This window comes from Phascolarctos cinereus, unplaced genomic scaffold, assembly GCF_003287225.1.
Source record: "Phascolarctos cinereus isolate Bilbo 61053 unplaced genomic scaffold, phaCin_HiC Scaffold_1;HRSCAF=81, whole genome shotgun sequence".
Classification (NCBI taxonomy): domain Eukaryota; kingdom Metazoa; phylum Chordata; class Mammalia; order Diprotodontia; family Phascolarctidae; genus Phascolarctos; species Phascolarctos cinereus.
In genome coordinates, this window is record NW_027555514.1 from 72,553,565 (window position 1) to 72,576,331 (window position 22,767).

At 40.0% G+C, this 22,767-nt stretch overlaps 1 protein-coding gene across 12 annotated transcripts in view; it reads left to right on the forward strand.

Moving 5' to 3' along the window:
• Positions 1-22,767, forward strand: part of CCNY (cyclin Y) — a 286,765-nt gene that overhangs the window by 177,940 nt on the left and 86,058 nt on the right. For all 12 annotated transcript variants that reach the window (XM_020990387.2, XM_078152440.1, XM_078152424.1 and 9 more), the window contains one exon: positions 17,852-17,926. In XM_020990387.2, the coding sequence (XP_020846046.1) occupies positions 17,852-17,926 (75 nt within the window). The remainder of the gene's footprint in view (positions 1-17,851; positions 17,927-22,767) is intronic.

Genomic DNA, 22,767 nt, shown 5'->3' on the forward strand with positions numbered 1-22,767 from the left:
TCATTGAATGTCTATCTTTTACCTGAAAGATTATGATCTGTTTTGCTGGGTAGTTGATTCTTGACTGTAATCCAAGCTTCTTTACCTTCTAGAACATCATATTCCAAACCCTCCAGTCCTTTAATGTAGATGCTGCCAAGTCTTGTGTTATCCTGACTGTGGCTTCTTAATATTTGAATTGTTTTTTTCTGGATGTTTGCAGTATTTTCTTCTTGATCTGATAATTGTAGAATTTGGCTACAATATTCCTTGGAGTTTCCATTTTGGGATCTCTTTCCAAAGGTGATCAGCGGATCCTTTCGATTACTATTTTGCTCTCTTGTTCTAGGATATCAAGTCAATTTTCCTGGATAATGTCTTGAAAGATGATGTCCAGGCTCTTTTTTTGATCCTGGCTTTCAGGTAGTCCAATAATTCTTAAATTATCTCTCCTGGATCTATTTTCCAGGTTAATTCCAATGAGGTGCTTTACACTTTCTTCTGTTTTTTTATTCCTTTGATTTTTTTGACTGATTCTTGATATCTCACAGAGTCATTAGCTTCCACTCACCTAATTCTAATTTTTAAGGAATTATTTTCTTCATTTAGCTTTTCTGCCTTCTTTTCCATTTGTCCAATTCAACTTTTTAAGGAGTTGTTTTCTTCAGTGGATTTTTTTTCATTTGTCCAATTGTATTTTTTATGGAATTGTTTTCTTCAGTCAGTTTTTGTCTTTCCTTTTCCAGACTGCTAACTCTTTCTTGCTTAACTCTCATTTCTTTTTCAAATTTTTCTTCTACCTGTCTTATTTGCTTTTTCTTTTTGGAGATGTTCCAAAAAGGATTTTTTGGCTTGAGACCAATTCATATTCCCCTTTCAGGCTTTGCATGTAGGCATTTTAACATTGTTGTCCTCTTCGAGTTTGTGTTTTGACCTTCCCTGTTGCCATAATAACTTTCTGTGGTCAGGACTCTTTTCTGTTTTTTTTTTAACTTATTTTCAGCCTACTCCATGACTTTTTAAGTTGAGCTCTGCTCCTGGGGCACAGGGACCACTGTTCCAAGCTTCTTGCTTTGGAGGCCAGGTGCCTGGTTCCTGACTTTCTGTGCCAGGGCCTCAGGTGCTGGTGATTTGCCCACTGTGCTGGGATGGCCCGGCCTCATTGCACCTGTTATGCAGAGGGTCTGGGGCTAGCAAGTTGCCTTCTGCACTGGAGCTGGAGGCTTCATAGCTGGCATGCCTGAGCCAGGACAGAGGTACCTCAGTTGCTAATCTATGCTGTGGTTAAGAGCCTCCAGCTGGCTTGCCCAGACACTGTTCTGTGCTGGGCTGTGCCCCCGTTTTACCCAAGTGAGACAGACCTTTCCTGAAGTCCCTATAAATTGTCTTAAGCTGGAAAATGATTTCCCTGCCTTTTGGGTTATGTCACTCCAGAATCAGTTTAGAGGCTTGATCTAACATTGTTTCTGAGGGTAACTGGGGAGAGCTCAGGCAACTTCCTGGTTTCTCTCTACCCTCTTGGCTCTGCCCCCCACGAAATACTTTAAAAATTTTATCAATAAGATTATTGAAAGAGGTACTTCCAAGCCAGAAATCACAAGGAATTATTGTTAGAACCCCTACCCACCCATGCCTGTGCTACTTATTTCACAGATATGAGTTCAGTTTTGTGATTTGGCATCAGAACGTCAGGGTTCTAGTGCCCACTTTTATGCCTTATAGCTCTGTGACATTTGGAAAGACATACCCTCTCTGGACTTTGGATGTCTGACCAGAAAAGTGAAGGCTTAGATTAAGTGATGTCTGAGGTTCTTTCTAGCTTTAACATGCCATGATTGTATAGTGTTCCAGCCACATGTCCCTTCTGTTTTTTCCCTCTGTGCCTTTTGGGGAGGTGGGGGAAAGGGTTGTAGCTAGATTTGGGGGCAAAGTGCTGACCCTACTGGCTAGCCTTGGCCCATTCTGCACCCTTTGTATGGGAAATGGTATTGATTGAGATGTTGAGGCTGTAGAGGTAGAAGAAACTCTCTTTCTGGTTGCATCTCATGTTTAAGTACAGTGATGTGTTTTTACATTAAGAGTTGGAAGCCAAGTTATTAAACAAGAAGTATAAGCAATTTGATAAGCTATTTCATACCAGTGCAAGAAGATCAGGCTTAATTTTGGCCAGTTGACCAATGTTGCTGGTATAGGAGGAAGAACCCCAGGTGTCTCATATTTTCTTTCCAGGAGTCCATTTTTAGTGGTGTATAACAGTAAATTTAATCTAGCATGGTCCTGTACATGGGGAGCCATTAATTTACTTGGTATTTTTAAAACCAGCCATCAGAGTAGTGTTTTTCCTTTTCTAGGGCAAGAAAAGGAAGCCCTGATTCGTGCATCTCAGAAGATGCTGGTTGCTAGGAGATTCTCCTTTCTCTCTTAATGTTAGTCTTTTTGTTTCTGCACATTGAGTTGAAGGATAGGCCTCGCTCCTTTTTCATTTCTTAAATTGCTGATCTTTTTCATTTGATCCATTTAGTTACTTCAATTTCTTCATTATTGTCATTAACTGGGCTTGCTTATTGATTTATTGTTATGTTTGCCTCAACCCTGTACCCATCAGAGAGCAGATGTCATTTTTATCTTAAGGGGGATAATGATTTCATCTGGGAAGAGAGTACTGTCAATATAGTAACTATAATGAAAATTTACTTATTACTTTGATACAGAGTAACTCCAGGGCAAATCAGGTATTGTTAAATGAGTTTTTTAGCTGTTGTGGCTTTAAAAAAATCAGTCCTTCCTTTATCCCTACACTTTGCCTTTTTTGAGGATGGAGTGGGGTGGGGGAATGTCTTTCTGATTCTTAAATACATTAAGTTAGTAAGCATTAATTATTTAAAGTGGCTTCAGCCATCACTAATGATCCCAAGTTATTAGCCCCACTGCTAGGCTGTGCTCAGAGTTCTACTTCTTTATTGCCACTTGCTAGTTAGATAATTCCATTTAGTTGTCCTGTTTATCAGCACCCCCAATTCAACAAGTACCGAGCAGAACTTCACTTTCTTTACCCCAAAACCTGCTCTTAAACTCTGACTTCCCTGTTTCTGTTAATGACATCATCCTTCTCCCACCCATTCAGACTTGTGGAATCATCTTTGGAATCAACCTTGGAATCATCTTTGACACTTCCCCTCTCCTTTATCTACTCATCCAATCTGTTGCCAAGTCCTCCGTAATATTTCTAGTTTTTGTTCCTTCTCGAAAATTTCCACTGCCACTACTGCAGTTTAGGAACACATCTCTTTTATCTTAGACTATTTTTATAATTTTCTTATGGGTTTTCCTGGTTCTAGTTTACAAACTCTCCACTCTTGCCTTCCCACAGCTGCCTAAGTTGTCTTTTCCTTACACTGTCGGGGGCATGTCGATTCTCTAGTCAGAAATCTCCAATGGTTCTTTATTGGCTATCTCATAATTTCTGGCATTTGAGGCCCTCTAGTCTGATGTCTCCAGCCTTTTCAGCCTTTTCCTAGACTACTTCCTTCCACATACTTTGCATTCCAGCCAAAATGAATCATTCCCTGCCCCTTGGTCCCATTTTACTAGTTCCTACATCTGCGCCTTTGCTTATGCTTTTCCTCAAGTCTGAAATGGAAGCTCCCTCACCTAGGATCCACTTGTTGAAGCCCTTCCATTTACTGAAGCCCTTACTTTCCTAATCCTAGCATCACTTCCTTCATACTGTTGATTAGTGGAACAGAATCAAACTAAAGAGGAGGTTCCTAGTGGTGTGTGCAATTGCCATAAGGCATGTGCTTGGCCATCTCTTGTTCTGACAGTATCTTGATTGAAGTTGTCAGTGAGGCCATGTTTACCAGAAGCAGGAAAAAGTAGTTAATACAGAGTATGGCAGATTTGGGGTCCAAAAAGATCTAGCAAGATAAATTGGTGAGCTTCATTGAGAGGCTACTACGTGGTTCAGTGAATAGTTCATGGGCCAAGAGTCAGAAAGATCTGAATCTGATCCTGGGCAAGTCATTTAATGTGTGTTTGCTTCTTTCCTCCAAGGGTTGTTATGATGATCAAATGAGATAGTGTTCGTAACACTCTTAGCACAGTGCCTGGCACTTAGTGGGCACTATATAAATGTTAGCTATTATTATTATATTAAAGATGAAATTTATTATGGATGAAATCCATTGGATCACATATGAAATACGGTCACACAATAAACAAATGTAGCTAACTAGTGATTCATGTGAAAAAAGTACTCGGAGATTTAGTGTATTGTAAACTCCATGTGTATCAACAGGGTGATGTAGCAACCGAGATAGTTAAGACAATCTTAGAATGCATTTATTAGTAGCAAGTGTCCAGAAGAGAGGTGATAGCTCCCAGTGGTGGTCAGATATCATCTGTAATATTAGCTTAAGAGGTGAGCACACTCTCTAAGAATGACGTTTGACAGGCTAGAAAACACCAGAAGGATATTTATTGGGGGTGGTAACGAGTCTGGAAACTTATGTCTTGTGAGGACCATCTTATTAATTTGGAGAAGACTCGGTCACGTGGCAGGGGTCTCAGATCAACCAGCAACTATCAAGCCTGTACTGTGTGCCAGGCACTACATTAAGCACAAACAGAAAGACAGATAGCCCTTTCCCTCAAGAAGCTTGCATTCTAATGGAAGAAGACAACATATTAAAGGAAGCTGAAAGGGGGGAGGGGAAGAGAGGAAGGTTAACAGTCCCGGGGGAATTATAGGGAAACTCCAAAAGAGTCTGAAGCACCAGCCAGGAGAGGGATCAAGACTGGACATCATTCTTAAAATGGGGACTTGAGGAACGAGCCAATCAGAGAGGAGAGAAGCCTTTCCCAATCCCTCTTAATTTCAGTGCTTTCCCTATATTATTACCTAATTTATCCTGTATATAGCTGTGCGTATATATCACATATATGTATATGTATATATCTGTAGTTATCTATAGAAGACTATAGATATATACATATATCTTATATATAGCTTATTTTTTTGTTGTTGTTTCCTTCATTAGATTGTGAGCAGCTTGAGGGTAGGGACTGTCTTTTGCCACTTTTTGAATTCCTGGCACTTAGCACAGTGCCTGGCACATGGTAGGTGCTTAATAAATGCTTATTGATGATTGTAGTGTGTGAAGTCACATTGTGTTTTCAAATATTTGAAGGATTGTCATAAGAAAGATCACTGGGCTTATGTTATTTGGTTCCAGAAATTCAAACTAGAACTAAGATCAATAGTTAGAAATTACCAGAAGGGGATTTGGGTTTAGTATAAAGACCTTTCTGATATTAATGCAGTTCATATGTGGAATAATTATTGCCTCTTGCCAGAGTGATTCCCCCCATTCCTGGAAGCAAACAAGCAGCAGCTTGAGGACAATCCTCGATACCATGGAGGGGTTTCTTGCGTAACTTAAGAGCTGATTTCCAATTTCTCTTCTAGCTCAAATGACTTGTTGATAATTGTAGGAGGATGAGGTAATAGCCACAGACAGAGCCACAGTTTTATATTAGTTACCCATTTGAAAGTATGCTCTATCAGCTGCTAATATTTCCAGCTCTGTGGCCATGGGTTAAATCCTTTAACCTCTCTAGGCCCCAATTTCCCGGGTTTTTAAAGACTATGCCAGAGAAGTGTCAGCTCTGGCAACTTCTACCAGGCTGGAAAGGCTTCAAATACAGGCCTAATAATGGGATGTGTGTCTGTTGTCCAATGACCAGCTTAGCTAAGTTCAGAGATGCTCACTACTAGGTTGGCCACAGGGTAATGAATTTTTTGGCCACAATAATTCTGAGAAAAAAAATCTCCCAAGTCACAGAGTGACTGTGGTCTATATCAGTTTAAAAAGTACCCATAATGACAAAATTATAGACATTTGAATTACTGAAGGAAGAAAATGAATGAACTTTCATTGTTCCGTTGTTTCAGTTGTGTCTGATTCTTTGTGACCCTATTTGGGCTTTCCTTGGCAAAGATACTGGAGTAGTTTGCCATTTTTATCTTCAGCTCATTTTAAAGATGAGAAAACTGAGGGAAAGAGGGTGTGACTTGCCCAGGGTCACATTAGCTAGCAAGTGTCTGAATTGGGATTTGAACCCAGGTCCTCCCGATTCTAGGTCCAGCACTCTATCCACTGTACCACCTAGCTGCCCCCAAAAGTCTGGACTAGATGGTTTCTAAGGTCCTTTCCAATTTGAACATCCTTGGTCAGGTATTTGTGGGCCATTTGTCTAAATGGAGCTGGACCACCTTTTCCTTGCCTTTCCTGACCTCTAGTGGAGGTGTTGATGAGCACTGGTGTGGCCAAATGGTGAGAGCCTCAGTTAGAAGCCAAGATCCTGGAAAATGTATAGCCTGAACAATCGATCTCACTATTCAAGAGTTTCTTTCTTCCATCCCCTAGCATATTTTTGTGACTGACTTTAATTTTTTTTTTATTTTCTGGTGTATGAGCTGCTTAATGCATAACTTTTATACACTATCTTTTCTTTCCTCTTTTGTTATTACATTTGAGATATTTTATACACCTACTTCAGAAGCATTTCATCCAAAAAGTTGATTAACAGCTCAGTAAACAGCCATTATGTCAATGAAAAAAAATGTGTTTTTTACCTTATTTCAGTCAAGTGTCATGTACAGGAGTTTGCTTATAGCGCAGAAGTAGGTTCAGGTGCTGCATCTGACACATCCTTGCTGTGTTACACTGGGTGTACACTTTTCAATACCCCAGGCAACTCCAGGACTGAAGCTGTAGAACTGGTAAGAGTTGACTTTGGTACAAGGAATTTCCTCCTGTGATATGCCCCTGATATCACAGGTGTGGACCAAAACTTTTCTATGTTTTTTTTTAAATTTCAGCTGATAAATGACAGTTTGTTACAGTTAAATATTAAAATAGAAAATATCTTGACATTTTCTATTGGGAGTTTTGTGCCTATCTGGCATATTATTCAATCATTTCAAATGGAAAGAGCATTTTCTTCACTTTGTTAAACAATAAAGCATAGGAAGAAAATAGGTTGTGAACTATGAAAACTGAAGCCAGCTGTCAATTTTATGCGAGTCCAAATGAATAAAGTTTTGTATTAGAAGATATAGTAAAAGCTGGTGTTTTTTTTGGAAAAAAAAAGGAATTAGAAATGATGAATTTCACATTAGCCAGGTTAGAGTTTTTTTTTTGGGGGGGTAATCAACAAAAAACAGGTACTATTACCTGAAATTACTCATCTGATTGAAATGAACTAAGTTTGACTTTATGTAGATTTTGTGGATATGTTGGAAATCTGGTCAGGACCTTGTTTCACAAATTATGACCTTACTTTTGTGTGTTCAATCTTCCCTTTTTGATCAGCTCACATGCTTCATTCCTCCCCATCTTAAGAAAATCACCACTGTCTCTTCTACTCTGCTCTTCTCCCAAACGACCTTCCCATCTTTTTCTTTTATTGCCAAATTTCTTGAGAGAGTGGTTTCTACTTGCCTCTACTCCCTTCCTTCCTTCCTATTCAGTTCTTAGCTCACTGCAATTTTGCTTCCACCTCTACTGAAAACAGTCCCTGTCTGAGGTCATCACTGTGACTCTTAGTACCTCATCTTTTCTTTAGACTGAATGCAGATTCTTTGATTTCTCAGCAGCATTTGACATGCTGTGCTACTCATCTTTTTCTTTTTCTTTTCTCCCCGTAGTCTTAGTTATCCTCCTCCCCCTCTTCTACTTTGACTGGTTTGTCTCTTTAATCTTGCTTCTTTAGTCACCAAGTCTTACTGATTCTTCCTCCTTCATGTCTCTACTGCCATTACAATAGTTGAGGTAGTTATTACCCCATCATCTCTTATTTGAATGGCCTGCTAACTGCTCTTCCTGTCTCTAATGTCTAATCATGTTCTACCCTTACCTAGATAATTGATAACGGCACCTACGGTCCTTGAGATCGGGCTTTTCCACTTCAATGCCTTGCGATGTTCTCTTCAACTGAAACGGCCTTCTCTCCTTCATTTGTCATAATCCTATCCTAATGCTTTGCTCTAGTTCACATGCTGAATCTCCCATGAAGTAAAACATCCCCTAGCAGGGAGTAATCTCTTTGCCTTCTGTGCTCTTGTACCATTTTGTTTACCCTCCTACATTGCTCTCCACATTCTGCCTCGTATTATAACTACTCGTGTATGTTTAATTTCCTTTTACTGGATTGTCAGCTCCTTCAGGGAGGAAAACTCAGATTTTTTTCCCCCACCTTTATACCCAGCTGCTGAGGTCAAGTAATTAAATCCAATCTCCTAAGCATGGCATTCCAGGTCGTCCGCTTAGGTACTCAGTCTTATCTCCCAGTACTCTTTACTACTTTATGCTTCAACCACAGAAGAATTCCCTGCCTTTGTTACTTTGCTTATCCTGTCCCCTATTCCAGAATGCCCTTTCCTTCTAGTCTCCACCTGTGACTAATCATCTTTCCACACCTAAACTCAAATCCTACTTCCTTCAGGAAACTTAACCTGATCGTGTTGGGTTATGCTCCATGTTGTGTCTTTTCATTGCACTTTTACCATTCTTATCCCATTCTGTCTTATATTTTAGCTGTTATTGTACAATGAAAAGAGGAGGTCCAATACTAGCTGGGTAACCTTGAGGGAGCCACTTATCTTCCCTTGGACTTAGTTTTTTTCAGACATAAAGTAAGAGAATTAGACTGGATGGCTCTTGAATACTCTTCCAGCTCTAGATCTGTGATTCTTTGAGTGACAGGGAGAAAGAGAAGGAGAAAAAGTGGGGGTGGGGAGCTAGCTCCCTACCTCAGTGCTAAATTCATTCTAGTGTAGAGAACTTTGTTTCATCATTCTCTTACTCTTCACGCTATTGTGCATGTAGTAGACTCTCAATCCAAGAAGCAGCAGGGTGCTATCAAGCCTTAGTCTTATGTTAATCATTCCCTCTTTTCTTCACTCTCCATACTGATATCCATGTCACTGCTTATTCTTTTCTGCCCTTTCCATATATTCCAGTTGAGCTTTCTAACCCTACATATGATCAATGAAGCTGTCTAGCCACTTCTGAATCTCTTGGGTATTAGGAACATTTCCAAGTTCTTTTAGCTCTGAAACTCAGTTGACTGTGGCTTAAGAAGTGAAACAGGCAATGGTGGGTCTGTTACACAAAGGCAATTTGCAAAGGCTAGAACAACGTAACGTTTTTCCTTGCATTAGGTAGTAAAGTGTGCAATCTGAGGTTTAATTTTCAGGTTGAATGAAGGTCTCTGTTCTTGGAGTGAATGGTGTTCAGTCTATTCCTTTGCCTTATTTAAATGCAAACTGTAAGCAGTGGGGCCATTCCTTTTCTTTATTGCCTGAAATTGAATGCACCTCTGGCCATTACATTAGTCAAAAAAAAAAAAAGAACCATTTTAAAGTTAGAATAATAGAATTTAAAGGCAGAAATGTCCATAGAGATCAATTAGTGTTACTTTTTTTTCTTAAGGAATAGCTACAGTTTCTGTCAAGTATATGAGTAATGATTCAGCAATTAAAAACCACATGACTTGACTATTAAAGATATAAGTCAAATGAATGAAGCATTTTTGGGGGATGGAGATTCTTGGTGTGGGACCTCATTCAACTAGTACAGATTGCAGATCACATGTGAGTTAGGAGGGACACAGTGCTACTAAGTGTCAGGATGGGATTTGAACCCACTTCTTCCTGGTCTACTTCCATCATGTAGCTTCTCATAATTACCTAACTTTCATAATGCATTTTAAAGTTGCCATTTTATCTACAAATTGTAGTAGTAGCCTCAAAGGACACTTTGCCTCTCCTGTCTTGAGCTACTTTAAAAGCCTTGAGAAACTTCATGAGATCTGTGAAACTCTCGTTGAAAAGGAAGGCATTTTAAGTACCAGTTGTAGACTACGATTGCATTTCTTGGGGAAAGAAAGCTGAAGCGTGAAAGTTTAACATCAGCATTTATTATCTCCAAGTTCACTTCACCCAGTGAAAGAAATGCTGGAAGATTTTGGTTCAAATATCACTTCTAGTACTTGCCTTGCATGTAATCTTTCCCTCCATGTGCTTCAGTTACTTTCTCTGTAAATGAGGGGTCTTAGATTTGATGATCTCAGAGGGCCTTTCCAGCTTGAAATCTTTTGGCTTCATTACATATGACCATTTGAGGAAGATGTGCTGAAACAGCTTTGCACTGAGAGTCTGGAGACTGGCATTCTACAGCTGGTTATGCCACTAAGCAACCAGCTGGACAAGTCATTTGATAGCTTGGCTTCAGTTTCCTTATTAGTAAAACAAAGCAATGGTTCCATATTATATTGTGCAGTCTAGTCTAATTCTACCATACTAGGAATCTGTCATTATCATTATCTTAATTAAAAGAACATTGTGGCGTACTAGTGTACCACTCCAGCGCTTCCTTGGGGCATTGAAAGTGATTCTCAGTTTTTGATGGCTGTGTCAGCATGAGCTGTGGTACACTTATTTGACAGTTGAAGAAACCGAGACCCAGAGAAGTTGTAATCTCTCTAGGTCTAGGTTTTTTCAACTGTCAAATAAGGGGGATGGACTTGATAACCTTGAAAAAGGTCTCTTTCATTTCTAACTTTATGGTCCTATGACATTCTACAAAGTAGGAGAGTCTTTTGAGTACAGGTTAGTAACAGGCGTTCTGGTATCTTAAGATCCAGCCTAAGTTCAGAGAGCTGCATCTCTGATGGTTGGTCATCAGGTGATGATTTGAGGGGCTGGAGGTCACCATTGGTAATTAAGCTATCCATCAAGGCAAGGCTTCTTAAGCTTATTCCATTGGTGACCTCTTTTCATGTTTTGGCAGCGTTCATTGGCATTGAATGTTCTGAGGGCATGCACAGTACACAGAAGTGCGTGTTCCATGTGTTCAGAACTAAGGCTGCAGTGAAGTTGTGTGATGCAACAAGGGCAAGCACTTCCAGAAACATGTAGGATTCATTACGTGTTTGATTTTGAATTTTTGGTGGTTGCATGTTCAGAAACCTTCACTGTTGCCAAATTTTTCATGCGCCATATGGGGTCAAGAAACACAGTTTAAGAAGTGCTGCACTAAGCCATGAGGCATTGCCACCTGCATCATAGCACTCGTACCAGTGAAAGTATATGTTCTTGAAATGTTAAGGAAGCGTGAAGGTAAAGGCAGCTGGGTGGCATGATGGAAAGAGTGTTGGACCTGGAGTCAGGGAGACCTAAGTTTGAATACTGCCTCCAACCCTAACATTGTAGGAACCTGGGCAAGTCACTTAACCTTTGTCTGTCTCAGTTACCTGAACTGCAAAATGGAGTTATTAATAGCACTTGCCTCTCAGGGTTGTATGAGGTTCATATGAGCTGTTGGTGTGTATTAGCAGGGGCTTTGTAAACCTTAAAGCCCTATATAAATGCTAGATATCAGCACCATCATCATCATCATCATCATCATCATCATCATCTCATATTTTCAGAGCTGGAAGGGACCTTAGAACTCATCTGGTTCAATTCCTACTTTTACAGATGAGGAAACTGAGACCCAACATGGCTTGCCCAATGTCAGCCAGAAATAAATGGCAGAGCTGGGATTTAAATTCAGTCCTTCTGACTCCAGAGTCAGCCTGATCATAATATTCTCAAGGCTAAACAATAATCATAATAACTCACATTTATATTGCACTGTAAGGTAGAATGTAAGCTTCTTGAGGGCAAGGACTGTTCTTTTATTTTTCTTTTTGTGCTGAGAACAATGCTCTGTACCTAAGTGAATCTTCACTGTTGAATTGAATGAATACATGAAAAAAAAAAGCATTTACTAAGCACTTAACATAGATCTCCTGACTCCAAGTCCAGTGTTCTTTACTATAGCCAAATATGTATGTGTATATATTATATGAATGTGAATATATATATATATGTATAGCATGTATATGTACATGTACACATGTATACAACTTTAAGTTAATTTTAATGAAGCTGAATTTCTTCTCATGTTTACAGATGCTATTACAATTTCATTGAAGTGAAGTTGTGACTTTATTTCAAATGCTTTCATTCTTGTATCTGTTTGAAAGAAATGTTGGAGAAGATCATAGTGGTTGTTTGGCCTTAATTTCTGTATTTGCCTTAGTGTGGAGGTTTCTTAGGTATGATCCAGTCTTTAGCTCTGCTCTTAATTAGCATCTGCATTGGAAAATAGGGCCACTTAGGCTGTGCTTAGCTTGGGTACCATCCTTCCTTGATTGTCTCCATACTCATTTCATGTTTGCTGGAAAGGGTAGCCTCCTCACCAAACTTTGTTTTGCCATCATTTGGTTTTCTTACAAGATCAGAAGCTTCTCTGTTAGAGGAGACTTGAATAAAAGGAAACACCTGGTTCTCTGGGTCTTTTGTTTTCATTAAATGTCAAAAGTTCAGCTTGTATCCATTTGTCAGAGTTAAGCAAGGTGTGGAGTACTGTGTCTTCTGTGGCTGTGCTTGCTTGGAATTCAGGGGAAATAGAAAACTGTTTCCTGTTGGTGATATAGTGACATGCAGTTAAGATAGAGTTTTATTCCCTTTCTCTATGCATATAGTCAGAATTATTACTCTGTGCTATGATCTAAGAAAAATGAAAAACAGTGTATTCTCGGATGTTGTTTTACTGTGTAATCTACAGGAACCTCCTGAAAATGCTCTTCCCCAGCATTGTAAACATTTAAGCATGGTTTCCAATGGGAATTAGTTGGTGATCTCAGAAGTTTCCCTCAGAATCTCCATGCTTCATTGTTTCTAAGGGTTACAGGTTTCTCTGATTTGTGTTACAGCAGATGCTTATCTGCTCTTGGATCTGAAAGTTAACATTTGTAGCCGAACTTGAGACGGATCTTTTAATATGTGGACCTAGATTTTGGGGAAGGGCACCAATTCTGTCTTCACTTGCCTTGCCTATCTTACTGTTTGAGTCACCCTTAATATATTTGGTTTACTTGGAGCTATGGTGATGGTTGTCATGGTGGGAGGGAGTGAAGTATGCTGGAAAGAACCCCAGATTTAGAGACCCGAGTTTTAATTCCAGTTCCACCACTAAACCAGCTATTTCCAACCTGTGGCAACTGACTTAATTGTCTGGGCCTTAATTTTCTCATCTATGAAATGAGTAGGTTGAATGAGAGGATCTCTAATGTCCTCCCAGCTTGAATTTTCCATGAATCTTTCATAAACTGAAAAGATGTGATGGGGATTTCTATTCCTTTTTCATCTTAATACAAAATGCAGTATCTTACAAGACTTGTTAGGCTTCTGATGAGGAACTGAAATAGTGACCAAGAAGCACAGAAATTGTGATACCTATTTGCTAGGTTCACCATTCCCTGTCTAAAACAAGGCTATGATAGGCCCTATGAATCAGATTCCTTGGAGTTCTAGATCCTTTGTTCTTATGAAGCAAAACTGCTAATTGTCATCTCCTCATCCGAGGGTGAACGCCTTTTCTCCCTCAATCTTCTTTTGTCCTAATCCCCTACTGATTTCTATTTCCTACCCTCAGCCAGGGGAGAAAGTATGTGTGTGACCAGCAGATAGGCATGACAGGAAGAGTGATTTCTACAGGAACATATGTAAAGGAATGCACGGGCTGACTTTCATAACCATTTTCCCTAGTGGGCTCGAGTACAAAATGCTTTTTGTCAAACCAGGCGTTGCTGGACTAGACATGAAAGTGTCATTTGGCCTTGGATAAAATCCCTGGGAATGCCAGATGAATCCTGCCAGGCAGAGTCCAACAATCCAGGTACAGAGCTAATGAAGTCTCAATTATTTCTGACTGAAAATTTCACTTGTTCAAGTCTCTGCTTTCTCTTGTATGATTAGTGGGCTGTTTTCCATAGGAGATTAGAGGCAGCCCTGGCATAGTGCATAAATGATTGGCCTGGGAATCAGTCAGACCTGGGTTCAAGTTCTGTCTTTGACATCTAGTCAGATCACAAGCAGATCACTTAACCTGTTCGTGCCCTATGCATCTCCTTATAAATTACAGGGATGTTGCCAATCTACATCCATGGAAGGAGTTTTTATATTAATGAAAACATAGTTCCAAAATGATAGGAAAAGAAAATTTGAGGGAGAGAGGGCTGGGATATAGGCTGAGAAAGGAGGCAAGGGACAGAAAAGCAAGAGAGAACCAGGGCTCCGTGAGGAAGGTGAGTGCATTGTTTAAAAGCCCTTCAGAGCCTTCTCAGGGGCCTGAGAGTTGATGCTATACATTCGTTGCCCATTCACTTGTGTGACCTACCAGTCTAAATCTGTTAGACACCATTATCACAGGTACTTGCCTGGCTGTTGGCTGGCTTTTTGTTTTTGGTTTTTTTTTTTTTAGTTCTTTATGGTCCATTTCAATTAAAATTGGATCCATAGCTTCTCAGAGGCATACTGGGGGCAAAAAATCCTGCCACTTATATAAGGAAAGGAATGTTCTTAGAATCATGGAATGGTAGTAGTCATGTGGTTAGACTCCTCATATCTTTATGTGTCTCTGCTGCATCTGGTTTGTACCAGTTTGAGCTAATTGCTAAATATTTAGTGTGAGATTTATACCTCAGAAGATGGCAAATGCCACAAAGCAGGATTTGACTTATTGCTTTGTTGATTGTCTAGACTTAAGAAAGCACTGGGAAAATGTTAATAATGTAGGTTAAACTTAAAAGCGTATCATGTGGCCATTTTTTAAAGTTGGTTGTTTGGGCAGCTAGGTGGCACAGTGGATGCTGACCACGGAGTCAGGAGGACCTGGGTTCAAATTTGGCCACAGACAGTTATGAGTTGTGGGACCTTGGATGAGTTGCTTAACCTTCATTGCCTCCAAAAAAAAAAGCTGGATGTTAAACATTTGCCAGCATACCCCTGCATAGTAAGCACTTAAGTATTTACTGAATGAATGACTTTTACAGATGTGGAAGCTGAGGTTCAGAGAGGTTATGTGAAAAGCCAGGAATGTGAAGGTAATAATCTTGTTGTTCTCTGCCCTGGTCAGACCAGGTCTAGAGTGTTGCATTCAGTTGCAATCATCAAAGAAAGTTAGAACATGTATGGAAGAAGACATCTGATATGGTGAAAGGCCTCTGAAAATAAGTTAGAGGAAATGGAGATACCTTAAGCTTGGAAAATGGAAGACTTACTAGAAGCGGGAGGTGGCACAATAGCTACCTTTATTTATTTGAAGGTCTGTGCCTTGGGAGATGGGTTAAATTAGTTCTTTTGGGTCCCACAGGGCAGTTGGAAGCAGTGGGTACAAACTGCAAAAGGACAGGGTTGGGCTCGATATTGGGAAAGACTTCAAAATAACTAGAGTAATTCAGAAGGAGGATGGACATCCTCAAGAGAAGGTCTTCAAACAAAAGGTAGACAACTACGTGTCAGAGATGTTGTAAAGGGAATGCTTTTTCAGGCATGGTTTTATAAAGGTAGATGACTTTCAGCCATCCTTTCCAGTGCTGAAATGGTTGATCTGAGAATCCAGAGCTACTGAGGCCCAGTCTGGTCCTTATTTATTTTATAGACACTCTTGATAACAAGCGGCTTAATGATGAGCATTTTCTGCTTTTTGCAATATGCTGATAGTTCCTTGGAAGGGGGTGTGGTGGGCAGACAGAATCTCCTAGGTTGTTTGTCTCACTTTGACTATCTTTCCAGAAATTGAGTTTTTTACCTGAATATGTGGGGAGAAAAATAAGGATTCTTCTTTAAGGCTCTCAACATGTTTCTTGTTTTGGGGAGAATTCTGAAGGGCTGAAGATATACAAACATTTTTTCTTCCCAGGGAAAGGAGATGAGGAAAATGCCAGGAGAAAGGGAATAAATTTAGGCCAATTGATTGACTTTTGGAGAGACCTCCACACTTCAGCAGTTTTCAGTTTTTGTGCTTAGTAGTCAAGGGGATGTGTAGAGCCTATTTATTGCTTGGAAATAATGATAGTGCCTTGAGCTTCGAAGCCAAACCTACATTTATGAAGTATTGGTGGTTGTGATTTCTTTTCTTCCTTCTCTGAAACAAGAAAAGCTTTATCTTGTTTACTGATCATATTTTGTAAAGCTGCCTCCTTCACCAGTGAATTCACCAAACGTTTATCAAGTACTTACTCTGTGCCAGGCAGTGTGATCAGCACAGGAGAAACACAGGCCCACTTCAGTCTGGCTTCTGTTCCTCATTCCCCCTTCTTCCCTTCCCCACCATTGAAGCTGTTCTTGACAAGATCATCAGTGACCAGCCAATGACCAAATCTAGTTGCCTTTTCTCTGTCCTCATCCACTTTGGCCTCTTGTTAGCTTTTAACCCCATCGATCCACTCTTTTCTTGGTGATTTCATCTCCCTTGGCTTCTTCAGTGCTGTTCCCTATTGTTCATTCTGTCCAACCCCTCCTCCATCCACTCTCTCTGGTTGTTGTCTTTTTTTTTTTTTTGCAGCAGTGGTTGAATTTGAATTAGGTCGTAAACTCATTTATATAACTCTGTGTTTAATGTTCCAAGCTAATTTGATGAGTAATCTATTTACTTTAAGCATTTTTCCTACTTTCCCCTGCTTCTTCCTTTGTCGCTGTGGTATATCTCTATTGACCTCTTCCCCTTTTGGTGTGCTAGCCCCTAGATAATCCTTATTGTCTTTTAAATGAATGGGAAAACTGCTTCCAGTGAGTGGATTCTAAGATGCTTATTGTACTGTCAAAGAAACTGCTTCCAGTGAGTGGATTCTAAGATGCTTGTACTGTCAAAGAAGAAAAAAGAATCCTTTCCTACAATACAGAGCAAATTCGTGAGAGAAGTTTTAGCTTTTGGACGAAGAAAAGTCTTCGACAAAGTAGAGTTTGGAGACACTAATTAGACTAGTTACTGAGTTCCCTGCTCTTCATAGGAACAACCATTTAGAGCTGGGAGGCATTTCAGAAGTCACCTATTTCAAATCCTTTATTTTACAAATGAGGAAACTGAGACCTAGAAGGATTAAATGACTTGCCCAAGGTCACTAAATTGCAGATCTAGCATTCCAACACAGGTCCTCCAAAACATGTGCTCTTGACACTATGCCACAAAGGACTGATGCTTCTCTCTCCAAAGAGTGCTACTCAGTCTGGGAGCCTACAGAATTCTGTAATTCCAGGTTACATTGTTTGTTACTGTGATTTAGCAAGCTCCTGGAGTAGAAGGAAAACATTCTCCAATGAAATGCAAATTGCTGGTAGACAGATGCCCTAAGTGTTTATCTTGTATGTATGTATGTGTGTATGTATATATGTATTTTTCATATTTCTCTTTCCTCCCCCTTCTCTAAGACCCTGAACTGAAACCCAAAAAGTTTACTATCACAAGAACAGGTTCCTTCCTTTGTTCCTTCTTTCTTTCTCTTTTTTTTTTCTCTTTTTTAATTTTTATTTTTAGGCAATTGGGTTTGAGTGACTTGCCCAGGGTCAAACAGCTAGTAAGTGTCAAGTGTTTGGTCTGAGGCCCGATTTGAACTGAGGTCCTCCTGACTTCAGGGCTGGTGCTCTATCCACTGCGCCACCTAGCTGCCCCTCCCTCTCCTTCCTTCCTTCCTTCTTTCCTTCCTTCCTTCCTTCCTTCCTTTCTTTCTTTCTTTCTTTCTTTCTTTCTTTCTTTCTTTCTTCCTTCCTTCCTTCTTTCTTCCTTTCTTTCTTTCTTTCTTCCTTTCTTCCTTTCTTTTCTTCTTCCCTCCCTCCTTCCTTCCTTCCTCCCTCTTTCTTTTTTAAGGGTATCTAACTATATGATCAACTTAATCATTAGGAAACCTGACAATTACTATAACATCAGTTGTCAGTTTTGTAGTGTTGCTCATGTATTTTCATTTTGTTTCTTTAAAGATTTGAACATGGAATTCAACCCTTCAGACCACCCTCGGGCCAGCACAATATTCCTCAGTAAATCTCAGACCGATGGTAAGTTTTTATTTACCTCTCTTTCTTTTTGCTCTTTTAAATGGCATTGTAGACAGTTGGCCTTTACTTAAAGTTCTGCCTTTTGTTTTGATTTGCCAGGTCACATAATACTTTCCAGGGTCTCTATTGTATTGGCTGGGGTGTCTTTGATGTTTGCCTCCAGGACCCTATTTAGAGGAGGAGGAGGAACTTTAAGTAAATTATAACCCTAGCCGCTCCTTCTTGGAAGAAGTGTCCCAATCCTTCTCGTCCTTCCAAACTGTACAGGAGCATGTTCCAATCCACATTCCTCTGATTTCTCTCAGAAATTTGTTTCTTTTTGGAGGCAGTAGCTTCCCTGCCCTGAGAAACATTCAGTGTCTGGCTTAGGTCTAACAACATCATTACGCAGATTCCGTGTGAAAAGAAACAAATGTATCCTCAATTGCTCCCTAGTTTATACTGTTGACCTGTAAGGATAGAAATTCTCTTGTTGCATAATAATAACAGTGATAAACAATGATTATTATTAGCATTTATATAGCACTTTAAGGTGTGTAAAGCACTTTTTAAATAAATATTGTCTTATTTGTTTCTTACAACAGCCCTGGGAGGTAGGTGCTATTATTATCCCCATGCGTAGATAAGGAAACTGAGACAGAGGTTGAGTGACTTGCCCAGGATTACACAGCTAGGAAATCTAAGATTGCATTTGAACTCAGATCTGCTTGACTCAGGTCAAGCCCTCTATCTCTATTCACCATGCTGCCTAGCTGCCCAATCCCAAAGAAAGTCAGCAAAGCTGTCTTGGTCATCTTGACCCACTGATCCTTGTTCCTTTCTAGACTTCTCTCTCTCTCTCTCTCTCTCTCTCTCTCTCTCTCTCTCTCTCTCTCTCTCTCTCTCTCTCTCTCTCTCTCTCTCTCTCTCTCTCCCCATCTCACTGCTTTGCTGACCTTGTGCTGTATGGGGAGAGAAACTTACAGAATAAAATAAACTAGAAATGGGTTTGTTAAAAGTTGATCAGATAACAGAGAGGATGCTTACGCAGAAGAAATTTGTTAGGTACATGGCTAACACATTGGGTTGAAACACATGGATTCCCAAGAGACTCCTTCGGAGACTCCACCTACCTGAACTGGGAAAATCTTTGAGTAACTGGACTGATTTAGGGAAGAGCCTAAATGTATTTCAGATTTGACCTTTAATCTAAAGGATTAAAGCCATTTGCAAGAGTGGATTATTTTTTTTTTATTAATTGTTAGGTAATGATGTTGTATGTGGTTTCTCTGTGAAGGGGTGTAAATTATTTTGTTAATTTATTGTTCGTGACCTCTGTCCAGACAGATCATTTTCTTCATCTGGTATGGTTTGATTTCAGTACTTTTAAGAATTCATGTGGTTACATTGGTAATGCAGATTGTAACTCCCTTTGTCTAGACCTTAATTTGTAGCCTTCATGAGATGACGTGGCCCAAAATATTAATTACTTTGTGATCAGCCATTCGGTGGTGCATCAATATGAGCTTATCCAGGCTAATCCTCAAATAAAATAAACAGTCTGTTGCTAGCCCCAAACTTTCCAGCTTGATAGAACTGTACAGAACTTTTTGCTCCACTGGTATTAGATGTCTAGACTCCAAGATTTAACCCAGAGTCTACTAAGCCCTAGAGGACTTAACCCTTTTATGACTGGAGCACCTGCCCTGGGAAGTGCATGCTAACTAGTGGCTCCCTCAGTGGTCCATTACACCTAGCACTGGCTCTAGCTGTACTTCATTCATTCCCTGGCTATTTCACTGGCTACCATGTTACCATCCTCCCCTACCTCTCCTGCAACCCTTCTCCCACTGTAGGTTTGGAGGTACAATCAAATAAACTTGCTAATTTGTTAATATGCTCCTCTATGGTGCCAATCAGCATTCCTCAGATTTTTCACTTGCTGGCCACCACTCCCCTATATGTATTGTCTCCCCTGTCAGAGTGTAAGCTTTCTGAGAGTAAGGACTGTCTTTGCTTTCATATTTCTACATCCCGTTCTCTGCAGCTGTGTGTGTTGTATAGCGATCACTCACTAGGTGCTTGTTCATTTATTCATTCTTATCCTTATGAGGCACCGCCAACAGGATTGGAGCAGCAGAAGGTTCATTTTATTCATGACAAATGAGAACATGCTGAGAGCTTGAAAGAAATTGTTATGCCCCTGAAAGAAAATGAACACATTCTGCCTCTTCTTTCTGTCCAATTTTTCATTTGATTTTCATGGGACACTGTGCTTGTGAAGGAACTTTAAGTCTTATGTGATGGAGGACGATGCTTTTGTTCTCTTGCTCTGGTGAAATTGGAGCTGTCAGAAGATTTGGGCCTGCCAAGGGAGAGAAGGGATGGTTGGAAAGTCTGGGCCAGTGAAAAATATGAAAGACAAAGGAAATCTATATGAACTTTATGAATTCCATATGTGAAAAATAGTGGCAAAGTTTGCTTTGCTTCATTGTGTTTGACTTTTGCTCTGGAATACAAGCAGGAGTGTGCTGGTAAATGTTAACAACCAGTTACAGGGGGAAAAATGTTTGCATGACACACTTAGGTTTAATCTACATTCTTTTTTTAAATTTTTAAATAATATCTTATTTTTTCCCAGTTACATTTAAAACAATTTAAAATATATTTTTAAAATGATTTGAGTTCCAAATTCTATACCCCCCCTCCTTCTTTCCCCTTCTCGTCTTGCCTCCTTACCTCAGGTATAAGAATGGTAGAGATCATATCTTATTCTTGAGAAGTCTTAGGTTCATAGTGTGAACATGGCCAACCCAGAAAGGAACTGCATTGGGGCCTATATGTGGATGTTCCTTACCCAGGTTTTTTTTTCTTTTGCATTGGCCAGATACAGAAACTACCCCGTAAAGTTGGTAGGCTAGGGAGGGTCTCAAAAGAGAACAGATTGAAAGCTGTTGAGTAGGTTTCATTTGGGCAGTTTTCCATTTAGAGATTCCTTGTATGTGTACTACTATATGCATATTGTCTTGCTCTCTCTGTCCCTCTCTCTGTGTCTCCATGTTCCTTGGTCTCTCTATGCCCCTATCTTTGTCTCTTAAATTATTCTAGGTAAAAAAAGAAATAGACTTTTAAAAGTAGGAGAGAATTTGTATGTTCAGATTATTTCATTCTCTTCAGTTTTCCTGTCTTGTTGAACCTGATGTTCTTTCTCATCTTTACATCTCTATGACACCCTTTCATAATTCATAATAGGTTTGTACTTTAGAAGTTAACTCTTTGTCCATCCTGTGTCCTTTGGAGGCAGATTTCCCTTCATATCTATCTACTGAATCTGCACCCAGTACTGTTTTACTAGTACTAAATACTTAGTTCTCTTCAAGGGTCTGCTGTTGAACTCAAAATGGGTTATGTCATCAGCAAACTCTCATTTTCTAAGTGCTTTCTATGTGCCGGACATTGTGCTAAGCTCTGGGGATGCAAAGAAAGGCAAAAAAGACAGCCCCGGCTCTCAAGAAGCCCATAGTCTGATGGGGAAAGCGCTATGTGCAAAGAGCTATGTGTAAACAAGATCTAGACAGGGTAAGGTGCAGATAATCTCGGAAGGGAGGTACTAAGATTAAGAAGGCCTGGAAAGACTTCTCATAGAAAGTACAATTTTGAAGGACAGCCAGGTGGCGCAGTGAATAAGAGCTCTGGCCTTTGAGTCAGGAGGACCTGAGTTCAAATCCGGCCTCAGACACTTAATACTTACTAGCTGTGTGAACCTGGGCAAGTCATTTAACCCCAAACCAAAAACAAACAAACAAACAAAAGAAAGTGAAATTTAGTTGAGACTGGAAGAAAGGCAGGAAAGCCAGGAGGCAGAGATGAGAATGGAAAACATTCCAGTCATGTGGGCCAGCCAGAGAAAAGGAGGGATGGAGATGGAATGTTGTTGGGAATGAACAGGAACAGAGGCCAGTGTCACTGGATTGAACAGTGGCATATTGGGTAGGAATTCTAAGGTGTGAGAAGACTGGAAAGGTAGAGAGGGGGTCAGGTTATGGATGGCCTTAAAACACAGAGAGTTTTATATTGGATGTTGGAGGCAATAGGGAGCCATTGACATTTATTTAATATAAGCTGATGACATATGATCAGATCTGGTAGTTTAGGAAGATCACTTTGACAGATTTATGATTGCCAAGGGAGTTGAGTTGAGTTGAGGATGGACCAGAGTAGGGAGAGAGCTGAGGCAGGGAGACTAAGGAGCAGGCTAGTGGGAGCAGGCTAGTGGCAGTTGTTCAGGCTGAGGTGATGATGCTTGCACCAGGATGGTGGACCTCCACCTTCAGTAATAATAATAGAAGTATATTTAATTATATATAAGTAATAAATTAATAGGACTGATTTAGGTTAGATTCGTAAGTTATTGGGGATTTCTTGAAGAGCTATTAAACTTCTTTTTGTCCTAGATATCAGAAAGATTGGCTGTGCCTGGAGGCTTTAGCTCTGCATTCATAACTAGATGGAAAACCCCTGCACAACAGGGTGTTAATGGCCTGTTCACCATAATGGTTTATCTGAACAGGCCTCTCCTGCTAGATGTAATTAGTCGGATAGTTTATGTGAAGCAACGGTGATTTTTCTCTTCAACACTTGTTATTAGAAAACATATGTTATGACCCATTTAAAAAGTAAGACATTTCTATGCTCAGGATGTGTACTCCTGCTTGGGAAAGGGTAGACTGCTCTTTTTACTTATCTCTGGGAGCACATGCTGCCATTGCTGTTGGGGGTGGGGAGGAGGGGAGAACTGAAGTTGCCCAAGACCTTTTATATTCCTTGACCCTGTTTTTCCCACCATTTCTGGTATTGGATTT